Source organism: Pinus tabuliformis, chromosome 1_2, assembly GCF_031772625.1.
Source record: "Pinus tabuliformis cultivar Carrire ecotype Pingquan chromosome 1_2, CPIR1, whole genome shotgun sequence".
Lineage (NCBI taxonomy): Eukaryota > Viridiplantae > Streptophyta > Pinopsida > Pinales > Pinaceae > Pinus > Pinus tabuliformis.
Window position 1 is genome coordinate 974,394,725 of NC_142298.1, and position 14,703 is coordinate 974,409,427.

Consider the following 14,703-nt stretch of genomic DNA (forward strand, 5'->3'; position numbering starts at 1 on the left):
TGGTTCGATAGAAAGTAGGAACAAGTCTTTAGCCGTGATGCCCATGAGCTCGTTCCCTGCATCATTGAAAACTGTGACGTTCTGTAGATTCCCGGTGTGGTCATGTAGCTCAATTTTGAGTTTGTAACGGTAGTCGCATTCTGGGAAGTCACCGTTACATTTTGTACAATGCCAAATATTGTTAGAATGCTCCACAACCTTCTTCATGCATTGTTTGCCATTGAAATCTAGTGGACATGCTAGAAAGTAGAAGTCATCCATATGAAGAGCAGTAATTGTTGCTCGAACTGAAACCCAGACCGCTTTATCAGAGGGCTGCATGCAAGCAATTTCATGAAACGTCTTTCGTGGCAGGGCACGTTTCAAAGCAACACCATAGTTTCTACTCAAATATGGAGAAGAAGAGCTATAGCCGGTTTCACGGAACCATGCATGTAGTTGTTGAGTTTCTTCAACCTGTGGATTTATTGTGAGAGTGCTCGTTGGTATTGTCCCTATTGTGGTGCCATTAAATTCAGACACGCGGCCTCCTTTGATTGCAAGAATTGGTGGGTTGTCAAAAGAGTAGAATTCAGAAAGATGTTGTCCGATATAGTCACAGTGGTCTCCCCATAATGTTACATCAATGCTAAAACCCGACATGTCCTTTAGTATGAGTGTTTTCCTTAATGTCTCACTTCCATCTTTTCGTCGAATTGTTGATGCAGGTGACGTGGAAGTAACAACACCAATGACATCTACATTTGTATTTGGAGTTGCATTTCTTACTTCAAAAATATTCTTGAAGTGAAAGCTTTGGTAGGGAAACGTTGGATCATCTGTAGGACATGGATTGATAATGGAAGCAGCAGACAAGTAAATCTCCCATTTGTTCTTGAGGTGGTTGTAGTTTGGATTTGCTTCTCTCACTGTGCCATTTGATACAATGTATAGTTGCCCAACCTGAATTAGATTGTAAAGAGATTCGGCCAGTTCAGCAAATGCAGAAAGGTGGATCTCTTCCTTATCACGGTTGATAAGGTCAAATCCGAAAACTTTTCCTGAGCCTCGCACAATGTTGTATGCCTTCAATGATGTCTTCGCAGATGCTCTACCTTGGATAGACCAATACTTTCGGTAAGGGTTGAGTGCCGTGAATGGAATTGTTGTAGTTGTTGCCGTAGGTGGTGGAGTAACTAAAGAGGGCAAGGTATCTTCAGCTGACGAAGAGCTAAATTGGGCTGAACCCGCCTGTGCATGTTGCAGCGTCGATGTGTCCTTCATCAACACTGCTGAGCGCTTCACAACTTCAAGCTCGACGACTCGGATGGACCTTATGTAAACAAGTAAGAAATGAATTAATAAAGATTGCATTTTCCTTCTTTTGTTGCAAAAAACGGCTAGGCGGGTAAAGTAAAAGAGGGTGATTTCAAATGGTGGGTCTTACGAGGAGTTTTGGAGCACTGTGCAAGCTGCTTTTTTGAGCAGAATTATTGATCCAATTTGGATGTCTCCAGAGACAACTTGTGGGCCATATGCGGATGGTAGCAAAGTCTTATGTTGATGTGCTCCATCAGATAGAGTAATGTGGAAGTGCGAGGATGTTGTTTTCAATGAGGTAACGGAACCTACATCGATTATCTGAAGTAGTGGTTGAATCTCGGTGCAACCATTCAGCAATAGAGGAATGGCATTCGGTGTCAAGGTTGTCTCCATAATAGAACAAGAGGTTTCTTTTTCTTGTGATAGGAGTACCTGCAATTCATCAATTTTACCACAATACAGAATTCTAGTCAAAGAAGATGTGACATGAATGCGGAATCTAATCTAAGAAGGCTAAATGTTGATGGGCAGTTTATATTTATTTGCAGCTTGGCCAACCCATCTAAATGCAGCGATCTGGAGAAGAGGAGTAAATCAATTCCCATTTTCTTTTTGTACAAAGTTAAAAAGAGGCAAATGGAGTATGATGTGAAAGGGGAAAGGATGTGGGCAGTTTCAATATAATTTTAGCCTTACTAACTTATGTAATTTCATGCACTGAAATGAAGGGCTTCCGATGACCTCGCCTCCTACCTATCCTTAGGTGTGGACCATGGAAATTTGCTCTAAAAATGTGTGCTCACACCATGTTTTGTCTATTGGTGTTGTTAGTATGTCAGTTTCTTATGCACCACACATGCAGAATTCTGAGGTGAATGACATGTGTTGAAGAGAAATAGGGAGGAGCCTCAGCCCAATAAATAGATAGATCATGAGAACATGCCCCTACTACAAACTGTGTTCTCCTTGAAAACCAGCAAATGTTGATGTTGGAGACATGTTCAACACAGAGGAAAGTAGGGGTGAGTGCTTAACAATTGCGCTGACAGAACAGGTGTTAAGTGAGGATGATATTGAAACTACTTAAAATCGTTTCAACTTAAGCCCCGTACTGTAAGGGGGAAAGTTGGAAGAAAAATCTCTTGGTTATCCATTTACAAATGTTGTCTGCCATTTGTGTTTGCATTGCGATACACCATATTTCTTAGGTGACCAAATTCTAGCCCTAGTTGTGCCCTGGAAAAACAGGAAAATATGCCTCTGAACAAAATAGGGAGCAGCCTACAGGTAATGTTCAAAAAAAATTAAGCAGCTAGTACAGACCTCCCAAGCCATGGTGAGAACATATCGGTGCCTAATAAACATGGAATTACATCAACTCGATGTGAAAGTAAAAGTTCTAGCATGGCTGCAGGCATATACACTGGCAATCAAGGCACCATGGGTATTATTTTGTTGGTCCTAGTGACACCCAGAGTCCTCCAAATCAGCTCGACACATTACTTATAGCACAAGTGAAAACATATTCTCACCGATACAGAGCATTACATGCAAATTGTTTCCTCAAATAACTCTTAATTTCAAGGTAATAACTCTTAATTTCAAGGTACTTAGTTAAATTGCCACTACATGTGTGAGAATGATTTTCCTTGACTTTCGCTTTCTGCAAAGTGTTTAAAATTTATCCTCAACTGTTTTCTGACAAGTAACCTTTCATTTAAGAAGGCAGTGTCTACGCAAAATAGCTTCAAACCTAAATAGAACAGAAGGTGCAAATTTAGAAATGCAATACTGAGTCTGTCCTTTACATGCCTGCAAGGCGAATAGTACGAAGGTTTTCTTAAATCTCTTAACCACAAAAAAGAGATCTAAAAAAGCTTCTACACAAAATTTTCAATGTTTAAAGTATATAGGTTATGATGGATATATGCCCATTTATTGGTCAGCACTTTTATCTTGGTTTATGTATGCACATGATATACGTGATATACCTTATTTGCTTTTTCGATCAGTTTTTTTCCTGGTTTATGCATGCATGCCACAGAAGCAATAAATCTTTTGCATTAATTGTAGAGTGCACCTCATTTCTCTTAATGCAATTATGTTTTTTTGGAAAAACTCATAGAGAAACTTCAGGTACTTTCTCTTGCATTTTGCAGATGGTACATAATATAAATTCATCAAAATAAATTATAGTACCTGACCTGGTAGAATAAATTATAGTACCTGACCTGGTAGAGATATCAAGTGAGGCATGCAACAGAGACAGCCAAGCTGGGATCTACCCAAAAACTTTGTGCAAGAAGCTTAAAGCACTCAACCACTCAAATTAACCCATCTGACTAAATCACTCAATTATGAGAACACAATTTCAAAATTGCGTATTAAAAAATTTAATAAATCAGATTTAAAAAAACTGCAAAAACTTGCCAATATAAAAACCTGGAAATTGAAATAGATTTAAGTTGCACAAGACCAAAAAGAGGACCTCCATGACCACACAAAGAGTTGAAAAAATAATAAAACGGTTGTTGATAAAAACATAATCTACCATTTAGCTCAACCAGTTGCGGCCAATGTTGCTGGTAATTCAGTTAGCTCAAACCCCTCTGTATTTGGCACACGAGATGCCTTCCACAAATGTGGGGAAATATTTTTTGGGTTTCACACGTGATATTATTTGGAAATTTTGGAAAAGAAAAGGCATAAATCTATCCTGTGAAAGCCAAGTAAATGAAAATTCAGAATTACACCGCATCCAAATAAATGGAAAATCAGAACTGTACTACACCCATATAAATGAAAATTCAGAATTAGATTGAGATTAAAGGTATTACTGCATGATCAGTCGGTAAAGGTACAAAGTTCAAATCACTCTTCCTGTTAAAGTGGGTATTGTCCTGTATTATGAAGTGGGGTTCATATCTCCTAGTGACTTAAGCAAAAGCATACTTATCAAAAAACAAAAAAGATAAAAGTGAGTACCTGTTGTTGGGGCGACTGTGGCTGGTCAGCTCTGCGAATGAGCTTGTGCTGGTTGACAAGGTATCGGTAAAGATGTTGCCGCGGCATTGTGATGATTTCTCTAGAGAGATTGTGCTTGTTGTTATGAAGCCAATCTTCGATCTCATTGTGCATGACATTCCTCCGCCTGGGCAATGTCATCAACCATGCACGAGCTGCTTCCCACCCATCCTTCTTGATGTTACTATTGATCATTTTGGCTTCTTCTTGAGAAGCAGAAACAACCACATCTCCATCGTTATTATTATCACCACCACCATCTCCTGGTTCTGCAAGAGGGCATGGAGCCTCAATGGCAGACGAGTCCGGGGCCTGTACATCCTTGTTCTCTTCCCTTGACATCATCATATGTTCTAGTGGGACTACAAGTTCAATCCCAACAAGTGGTGAAAATCTCTGTGACAATCTCGATCACCTAGATATCAAAAGGCCTGTGAGTGTTGTTTTCTTAAAGACTAGATTTCAAGGCTGGCCATACCCAAATACCCAGATTAATTTCAAAGCAATTAGAAGCTTATTCTCAAACGCCCACATGGATTTCAGATGAAATTGAAACAAAGAAGGTAATATAAAAAGCACCCGAATCAATTTTCAGACGATGCCTTTGCGAGTTATCCACATGATAAGCCCATGTGCAGTTTAAGGACCATGGGAGAAGTAAAGTTCCGACCTTCTATGTGCAAAGTGAACCGTAGGGGCAGGGTTCGTAATCACATTGAAAGCACTGGCGTATATAAATGGTAATTAAAGCATCTGACACTCCCAGGTAACTCTTAGGTGAATTTGACAGATTTTAACACATTATCCACGCCACGAATTACAGTTTTATCGACCGCATAATTTTTTCAGTTCACATATTCACACTTATTGATTAAACAGTCATTTTTAAAGTCTCCGTAGTGTTTGGAAATAGAACCATGAAAGCAACAACATAGGTTGAGAGAAAAATAGAAATAACCTAATTGTAAAAATAGGAGAACTTTCCATCTGATGCTTTGAGGAATCAGATTAAATCAATACATTATATAGTTTATTCTGGGTTTATTTCAGAATAGGTAAAGAAGCATCCGAGACAATAAAGCTTATGTAATCACCAAATTGGTCCAAAAACCATGGACAGGAACAATAGAAAGAAACACAGGCACGACATTTGCGCTTAAGAGCACTAACCTGCAAGGTAAACAGAAGAATTCTGAGAAACTGGGAACCTGGGCGAACAATTTCTGAACCTGGAAACAGCTCTGTCCCTGCCAGTGAAAAACACAGAAGAGAACACTAAGAAAACACTCGAATAACAGAATTCTGAGAACAAGGCCATGGCTCTTCTGCAAACCAACATGTCAATGTACATCTCTTGGTAGATAAAGATTGAAACTTCTAATAAATGAGACAGATGTATAAACATTTTTTGGTTTTAGTCTACAACGGAACATCCTGATTTACAGCGCTCTGAAAGTTAGGAGTCATAAAACATGAACATGTCACCGTAAATGAAGCTTTGAATTTTTTTGAAATAAAACGAAAGTTTTGGGGAAAAAATAAAATACTAAAAAGGAAAAAAATAAGATAACTACCTTCTATACTGAGAGAAGACATATGGATTCCACAGCTCGTGTGTAGCAGCGCAGTAAATCAACATGTAAAAGGTCGTGTTTACCCAGAAACAAAAAAAATGAGCATAAAATAAATATATGTAGAGGGCATATCTTATGTTCATTCAAGTTTGGGAGCACCAATGGCTCTTACCCTTTTATCAACTATTCACTAAACCTATTTCCTCTTCCATTTGCAGCAAACCATTAACTTACTGGTTACAAGTTCTTATTATTTTTTTTCCTCTGGAAGAGATTCTGACGCTTCCTTCCATAATTTGCCTCACAGAGTTTACGAAACTTTTTGGCCTTGCTTCAGTTATTTCATAGGTAAAATTATTACCTTTTCTTTATTATGCATTGCTAAAAATGGATCTTACCCTTTTATCTACTATTGAGTAACCCTATTTCCTCTGATATTTGCAAGTTCGCTGCAAATGAATTTTTCAACTCTCTTTTGTAAGTTTTCCAAGTTCTCTTGCTAACCCATCCCCTTTTGTGACAGGTCCTATTGGCCATCAAACCATTAATTGGGGATTTCAACCAATTCAGCCACGTTATACAACACTTTCTTTTGTCTGTAATGGGAGTATGAGGGTTAGAGACTAAACCATTTTGGCTTATTTATTTTTCACGAAATTCCTAATCTCAGAGTTCGGCATTTAAACAGTGACTTCTATATAAGTGTCAACATTCTTTGATCACGGCGCTACAAACTTATAGGCAATTTATTTAATATTTTGTCACCCAACCATTAAACAATGAATATAACAGCTGGGGTCAAAACCCTCTTCAACTGAATGGATTTAAAAGTTCTCATTCGGTTCCTGGATTCAAGAATTATATCAATATCGTTTTCATTATTTATTCTGCACTTATATGGTTGGAAATGTACGCAACAACCACCAAGTCATTTACTTTCGGTTCTCTAGAGGGTTTTCACATATTTCTGCATCTGTAAATATTAACACCTGCTTATGCTAGTTTTTTGATTCAGTAGTTTTCTTTATATAATGCAATTAGTAGACACCGACCATACACATATTTTATTGTCTGATCATTAACATTACAAATAGAAATTTTGTTTTAATGTTGTTACTCTCGTAAAGAACTATCCTGGCTTCCCTTTGATTTATAATTGGAAACCATTCTTAATTAAATTAGTGCAATTTGGTACAGGCTATTAATTCCTGCATACAAATTTCTTCTGTTTCCAGGTATTCTTGTTCTTAGAATAATGGATCTTTCCTTGCCTTATGGAATCTTCATTAAGGATAGATATTATTTCTGGTTTCATGATTTGTATTATGCAATTACAGAGTGTTAACACTGTTAATGTGTAGTGTATACGCAATCATATACATTGGCATTTCAAAACGGCTTCGCAAGTAAACCCCCAAAATTACCAAGGGTTTTTGGTATAAATCAAACAAAGAAGAGCAACTAAAATTTGTGAAATCTGCCAAGAATCCTGTCCAACCCAGCAAAGAAGCAACGATGCCCATATGGACTTCTAAAAAATACCAAAGACCCAATTGGATAAACCACTCCCAAGAAACCAAAAATCAGCTCCGTTGCCCTAAAATCCGGAATATAAAATGCCCCCAACCCCCAAAAAAACCCGTTAAAAACCTATTTCAGATTCAGAGATTATGAAGCTAGACATTAAAAGGCAAAAACTACATACCTTGGATACCGGATATCGATGCAGTGAGACGTCTCAGGAGTTCAAATTTGCTGTGGCAGGCTTCAGGTCGAGGAGGAGCACAAAGATGCGGAGAAAATATCAAGTTTAATATCGCAGGGGATCATTTGTTGCTAGTTTGAACCAAACAAAGACGATCGAATAGGGATTTAATGGTAGCGGGGTGATGTCGCTTCTCTCCACGCCTCATCAATAAAGAAATGCTTTAAGGCGCCTCAAGGTGGCCTATCCAAGATGATAGTGCGAACGTGACAAGTGGTAACCGGGTGTTTTCTGTTCCGCCAGGCGCGGGCACATCGTCCAACTATGCCAAGGCTCAGTCAGTGAGGCGGCGGCATCCATGAATACCTCCGCCCCTTCTTTGCAGAGAGGCCGATATGCAGGTAATGAGGTAGTCATTTCCTGAACAAAGACGAAGTTCGCCAGGTGTCTGAGGTAGTCGTTTCCTGAACAAAGACGAAGTTCGCCAGGTGTCAGCGTCTAGTCGTTTTCTGAACAAAGACGCAGTTCGCCAGGTGTCAGCGCCAGAAGGAGTAGGACGACGAAAGGTCCCTTTCAAAAGAAAACCTATCGGCCTAATTATTTTATTGATATATTTTTAAGCTCAACATATCCTGTCAATATTTTAAATACGTGTAAATATTATTTAACTTTAAATAATAAAATATGCTATTACAGCAAGAATTAGCAACAACTAACAAAAAAGAATTGGAAAAGGTCATTGATAAGAGATGCAGTTGAGCGAAAGTTCCATGGCGACATTTCCTATGGTTTCTCTTTGTAGCAGGGTTCTGTCATGCCTTCGCTGCCACCGAATGCATCTGCAACCTATGGAGCTGAGGTACCCCAAGAAGAGCTAAAATCCAGTAAGGGTTATTATACAACTTAAGAATAAATGGATCAATCTAATTATTAAACGTTTTAGTTTCTTTCATTGAAAGTCAACGATATAGTTTTTTATTTTTGATCACATTATAAATTTTCATTATTTAAAATATTCTTTTTATATATAAATGAATTTAATTCATTAAAGAATCTTGCACACTAATAAAGATCAAAATTTTATATTCCAGGAAAAGGAACCTTGGCCCACTCAGTTTCTATAAGGTTAAAACCTTATATTCCAGGAAATCTGTATTAAATTTTGGTAAATGTAAACCAAAAAAAATTAAAAATCTAATAGTATAAAGTAGAATTAATATGAAAATGAATAAAGATGAAGATGATCTATAATAATATAAAGAGGAATCACATTGATTCCAAACGCGTGGATGAGATTATCCAATACAAAATATTGTTATAAATAGAAATTGAGATTAATATCTTGCAAAAATATGAAAAATAAAAAATTACCCTATCAGAATCGGAAAAAGGAGTAGGACGTGGCAGCTTTAGCCATTTCGCTATCAGAATCGGAAAAAGAGAGTAGGACGTGGCAGCTTTAGCCATTTGTTGTCGTCTATCTGCTGTATTTATGTATTTTGATCAAAATAATATTATATAAATATTTTCAGTTCCGTAAAGCATTCGACTCCTATTCTGAACCGAAAAGGAGCGGAAAATTAGATCCTTAAATTGGTCGAGGAATTCACAAGGTTAAACTCACAGTGGCTGTCTTGGCAGCGGCAGCGACAATGGCGAATTCGGAGCTTCCAATGATCTTGGAGCGTGCAAGGCCGTTTCTGAGAGGCGCTTACGGTGAGATCGACCCATCGCTGCCCGAATTCATTACTGTACTGAGACAAGTGGGGGCTTCGGAGTGCTGGCACAAGCATGGCAGCTTCTTTGATCATCTCGTGGATATTTATCGAATTCTCAAGTTATGGAACGCTCCTGATTCTGTTGCCAGGTGCGGTTTATTCCATTCTGCTTACTCTAATTCTTATGTTAATCTCGCAATTTTTCAGCCAAATGTTGACAGGCAGAAAGTGAGAGACCTCATCGGAGATGCTGCCGAAGAGCTCGTGCACATGTTCTGTATTGTGCCTAGGCAGCCCCTCATCCATGATGATCTCCTCTTTCATTTTACTGATGAAGAATTAGTCTCTGCCCTCAAAGAATCAGAGAAATCCATGAAAGAAGCCGAGGCAGAGGACTTGGAGCTCCAGAAATTAAAAATAGATGACCAAAATGGCAACTGGGTTGATGAAATCCATGACAAGTATGAGATTCTCAAAAGCCAAGTCAGGGATAAACTGGAAGGGTTTGTCCCTCCCGAATGGAGAAGAAAAATACAGAAGGTATTGCCAGCTGAAGGTGTGAGAGTGAAGCATATCAAAACTGGGGAGGATATTCAGGTGCCCAGAAGATTGGTTGCCATATTCCTCTTCATGACCATGGCGGATTTCTGTGACCAGCTGTTCAGTTTTCAGGATGCTTTATTTGATAACAGCAATGGACGTCTGGAGTTTGCAGGCAATACATGGACTGCTCTGTGGCCTGGTGATGGCAAGCCTGGGCTTTGGATGAATTCCATTTCTCGAATGGGGGCTCTCTATACTTTGATTGTAAGGGAGGAGAAACTATTCCAGAGGGAAGAAGGGAAAAGAAAGAATGAAGAAGAGGAGAATAAGAAGAGGGGTTTTGAAGAAATAGAGCTTGTGATACCCCCTGTATTTGATCACTGCAGGGCTGTTCTATTTCCATCAGATCAGGTGACTGCAAGAGATTTGTATTGGGAAGCTGTTTCTATGCCCCCTGGGGAGAAGACTCAGGAGAAGGCTGAAACCCTTCTTGCAAAAGCCTGTGACCATAATCCATTCATTGGAGAGCCCCATGTTGTTCTTGCTCAGATATACAATTCACAGGGGAGATATGATGAAGCAGAGAAGGAAGCAGAAACAGGGTTGAGGCTTATGTTAGAGTGGGGTGCAACTTGGGACAAAAGGATGTCATGGGAGGGGTGGATTGCATGGACAAGGGTGATGCTGATGAAGGCCAAGGAGAAATCGTGGCCTCACACCTCTTGGGGAATCTTGAATTTAGGTCTTGTCAAGTAAAATTTAATGGCAAGAACACTTGAATCCAGCACTGGATACAATGTGCAAGTCCTATTTGTTTTCATCTCTGTATGTTCTAAATTGGTTGGGAGTAGTGGCTGTAGTTAGGGAGCTGAGAGTACTCATTACTTGTATTTCTGTGTTTATTAGCTATACCTATACCACTTATCTACTGGTTATGTATGTTAATGGAATAAGCACTTTGAATTAAAGTTCATTCTAAATCAAGCTCTTCTATTTTAGCAAGAGATATTGAAGGCCTGAAATGTGCAGACACAATTCATATACATCAATGACAGTGTATGGACACAAAATCTAAACAAGAGAACAACAAATAAACAGTAGCCATTGAAACTAACAAAGCTTAATTCTTTATCATTTCGTAGGTTATTCTTTTCATATGAGTGAAGTATTTACTCAAAACACTGGGAATATACCGGATAGATTTTTTTTAAGGAAATGTTTTCTCTTAGAGTGTAAAATATTATGTATTATTTTTTATTATTTAAATTGTATTTTTAATGTTAAATAGATTATATATAGGACCAAATAAAAATTTTAATTATAAAACTTGTTTTTATACAGATATATATGAAGTTGATATCCATTTAAATTAGTTAACATAGATTTCAAATAATTTATTTAAATTTCTGGTTGAAATATTTTTGAATAAAATTTAAACATTTGATTCATGCATTTTTTTTAATTCTAATTACTTTACAGCATATTCATTTTTTTATAATTATAGCCTACATTACTTTTCTATTTAGAACCTAATTTTTAATTTTTTAATTTTTACTTTAAATGGGCATGAATAGACAGATAAACTTACACATCTCCTCATACTGTGCGATAGAATGAGCCTCTCGCTTAATTACACATTTTTTCAAAATAAGTATAACTTCATTAGTTAAATAATACTTTTCCTGAAAAAGTATCCCAATAAAAAGAGTGATAAATGAAACCTACTCTAACAATTAAAAAGAAAAAGAAAGAAAGAGTAATAAATGAAAAGTATATAGATTAGCCAAAGGAGTGGGGACACCCAACACAGAGACCTGTTTAACAAAATACTTCCTGCCTAATGGATCAAATTTATAGCTGCCGACACCCTTTTCTCGACTGGGCCTCAAGAGGGCATTCTAAGTATGCAGGCCCGGGGGACAAATCTTCAATTCAAAAGGACATATGATTAGGGAATTCTCATGGTGCTAGCAATCACTACATATAACATGGTAAAGCCACAGTTATCTTAAACAGCCTACAACTAACTCCAAAATTACCTCTAAGATTATCTCCATATATGGAAGAAGTATAGAATCTAGCCTTGCAAAGGAAGAACTGCCAAATATAGAAAAATAATAGGCAAATCCTTCAATTATAAAAATAATAAAAATGATATAACGAACAAAATTAAAAGTGATATTTTATCAAAACAAATATAATGAAAATTGACAGTTTAACCCAAACAAATATTTGCACTATGTCAATTTGTAAAAATCTGCATTTTATAACTTTTCATAACGCCAAACAAATATTTGCAATATGCCAATTTGCAAAAATCTGCTTTCTATAACTTTTCATAACGCTATTTCCTATTATTCATTATTCTCTTAGGTTTCCAAGTAAAACTATGGCAATGCTAAAAACACACAGCATCCGAAGATCATAAAGGAAAGAGCCATTATGATGTGGAAGCTCAAAATGGAAGATTTGTTTGTGGATATAGATCAGTGGATTGTTGTGGATCTATGTTTTACACCTATGGGATGTCAACATAATATTGGACCAAGTTGGATCGAAAGGAAAAGAGCACAATACAATTGTGTCTTTTAGATTAAGTATTATTGAATGCTTCACTGGGAAGCTTCTACAAAGGCTTTATGGAACAAGTTGGGGGCTTTGTATCCGTCTAAATCCCTAGTAAACAAATTGTTCCCGTGAAAAAAATTGTATAACTTGAAGATGAAGGATGGAATCTTGGTGATACAACATCTGAACACCTTCACTACTGTGGTAAGTAATCTATTATCTATTGATATTAATATTTCAAATGAATATAATTGTATAAGTTTATTGTTTTCTTTACAAGAATCATGGGTTGAAGGATTATAACACTCCTTGGTGTTTAGTACATCTCAGGATTGACCAGAAATTTATTTTTATAAGCAAGATGAGAGATGCAGGTGTAAAAAAGGTGTTTGAGAAGAATATTATTGAGGGGAATTCAGATTGCAGTTCTATATAAGCTACTAGGAAGCACTATTGGTGATAGGTGCAACAATATGTTATTCCCAAGAGTGGAGATGAAGAAGGAAAAACTCCTATGGTCTCTAGAGAAAATATTATGTTGTGGCATCAAACGCTGGGACAAATCAGAGAGAAGGGCCTTCAACTACTGCGTGTAATGGTATGTCTAATGGCTCTATGGGTTTTGATTTTAGTTTACATTATTTATATGGGAAACAAAGCGGATAAGATTCTCCTCTGGTTCTATGAGGTTAGAGGGAATATTACAGTTGGTGCACAATTATATGTTCAGACCTATGTCAATTCCATCACAAGGTAAATCTATGTATTGTCTCATTTATATATAACTTATCAAGGAATACATGGATTTGTTTCCTCGAGAAAAATATGAAGAGTTTGAAAAAATCGAAGAGTTTAGGGCTCTTGTGGAAAATTAGACAAAGAAGATAATTAAGGCATTGAGCACAAATAATGGTGGAGAATAATGTGACAATGAATTTGAATAATTTTGGGAGAAGTGAAATATATCAAAGCTAGAAAATTGGTCCATACACTCCTCAACAGAATGGACTTGTAGAAAGGATGAATAGGATGTTGATGGAGGAAGCAATGAACATGCTCAATAGTGACGGGTTAAGACATGAATTATGGGTAGAGGTAGTGGATATTGCATCTTACCAAGTAAATAGATCACCCTCATTAGTCTTAGATGATAAGACTCCACATGAGGTATGGATTGGTAAGAAACCATCTCTTAAACATCTTAGGGTATTTGGCTATGATGTTTATGTACACATTGCAAAGGAGAATAGAAGTAATATAGATAAGAAAGATAAGAATTGTAGATTGGATATAAATATGGTTTGAAAGGTTATGAGATTTGGAACCCAAAAACTAAAAAAATTAGTGTATAGTCGAGATGTAGTATTTAGAGAAGTCAAAGATTTTGTAAAAAATTAAGTCCTACCAAGGGAGAAACAACTAGAGGAGATAGAATTTGAATTAAATGATGATTCAATTAGACTCTACAGAAGAATAGGAATAAGAAAAAGAAGCACTATAGACTCTCGCACTAAGGAGATTGGTTAGGTAAAGAATGCAACCAGAAAAGTATACTCCACATGATTCCCATTAAAATTTTGCTTCTTTTATTATTGATTATGATCCAAGAATTTTTAAAGGGGTAGTGAATTTAGAGTATGAAAAACCCCAAAAAATGACATGGTTGAAGAAATGGAAGCCTTGGAAAAGAATGAGGCTTGGATTTTTTGTTGCCCAAATTGTACACTACATTGTGACAACGCTCAAGACAAGGGTTGTCACTCTGATCCCTATCCTCTCCGTTTAAGTTATCTCCTAATTGCAGACTAAGGGGGGTAGTCCCTATGGATGAAGATAAGAACCACTTGTTGGGAACCAACAAGTGAAGGAGACACAACTGAATGGCCTAGCAACTTGGTGAAAATTAATGGCAAGGATAATTATTAAGCACCACTTTGATTAGATTTATTGAAATTATCAATTAGATACCAATGCCTTGGGAGTCAATTTACTTGCACAATATGAATTAAAATTACAAGTTACCAGATGAACGATTGTTACAAGATGCAAATCTATCCTATATGAAGTGCAAGACCTAGATCTAAGTGGAATGCAAGATCTTGGTAGATTTTAGTTAAATGCCCTATCTAGGTGAATCCTTACTCTCAATTGTTTTGAATTCAACCTCAAATGTAGGTTGTAGAAGGAAGCCCACAAGAAGGAGGCTATGGCCTCATTAACGATACCTCCCGTGAGGTTCTAACCACCCAAGTGCCTCTGTTCATGCAAT

At 37.1% G+C, this 14,703-nt stretch overlaps 1 protein-coding gene and 1 long non-coding RNA gene across 2 annotated transcripts in view; one reads left to right on the forward strand and one right to left on the reverse strand.

The window, feature by feature from the left end:
* Window positions 1-7,972, reverse strand: part of LOC149209244 (uncharacterized) — a 158,952-nt gene extending 150,980 nt beyond the window's left edge. The window contains exons 1-2 of the long non-coding RNA XR_016252195.1: window positions 7,606-7,972; window positions 5,497-5,573 (exon numbers count right to left, since the gene is read on the reverse strand). This is a non-coding gene — a long non-coding RNA (uncharacterized LOC149209244). The remainder of the gene's footprint in view (window positions 1-5,496; window positions 5,574-7,605) is intronic.
* A 1,180-nt stretch (window positions 7,973-9,152) lies between these two features.
* Window positions 9,153-10,850, forward strand: LOC149209245 (uncharacterized). The gene has a single exon (XM_089396320.1). The coding sequence runs from the start codon at window positions 9,258-9,260 to the stop codon at window positions 10,620-10,622; it is 1,365 nt and encodes a 454-aa protein (XP_089252446.1). The 5' UTR covers window positions 9,153-9,257; the 3' UTR covers window positions 10,623-10,850.
* Window positions 10,851-14,703: the final 3,853 nt, after the last annotated feature.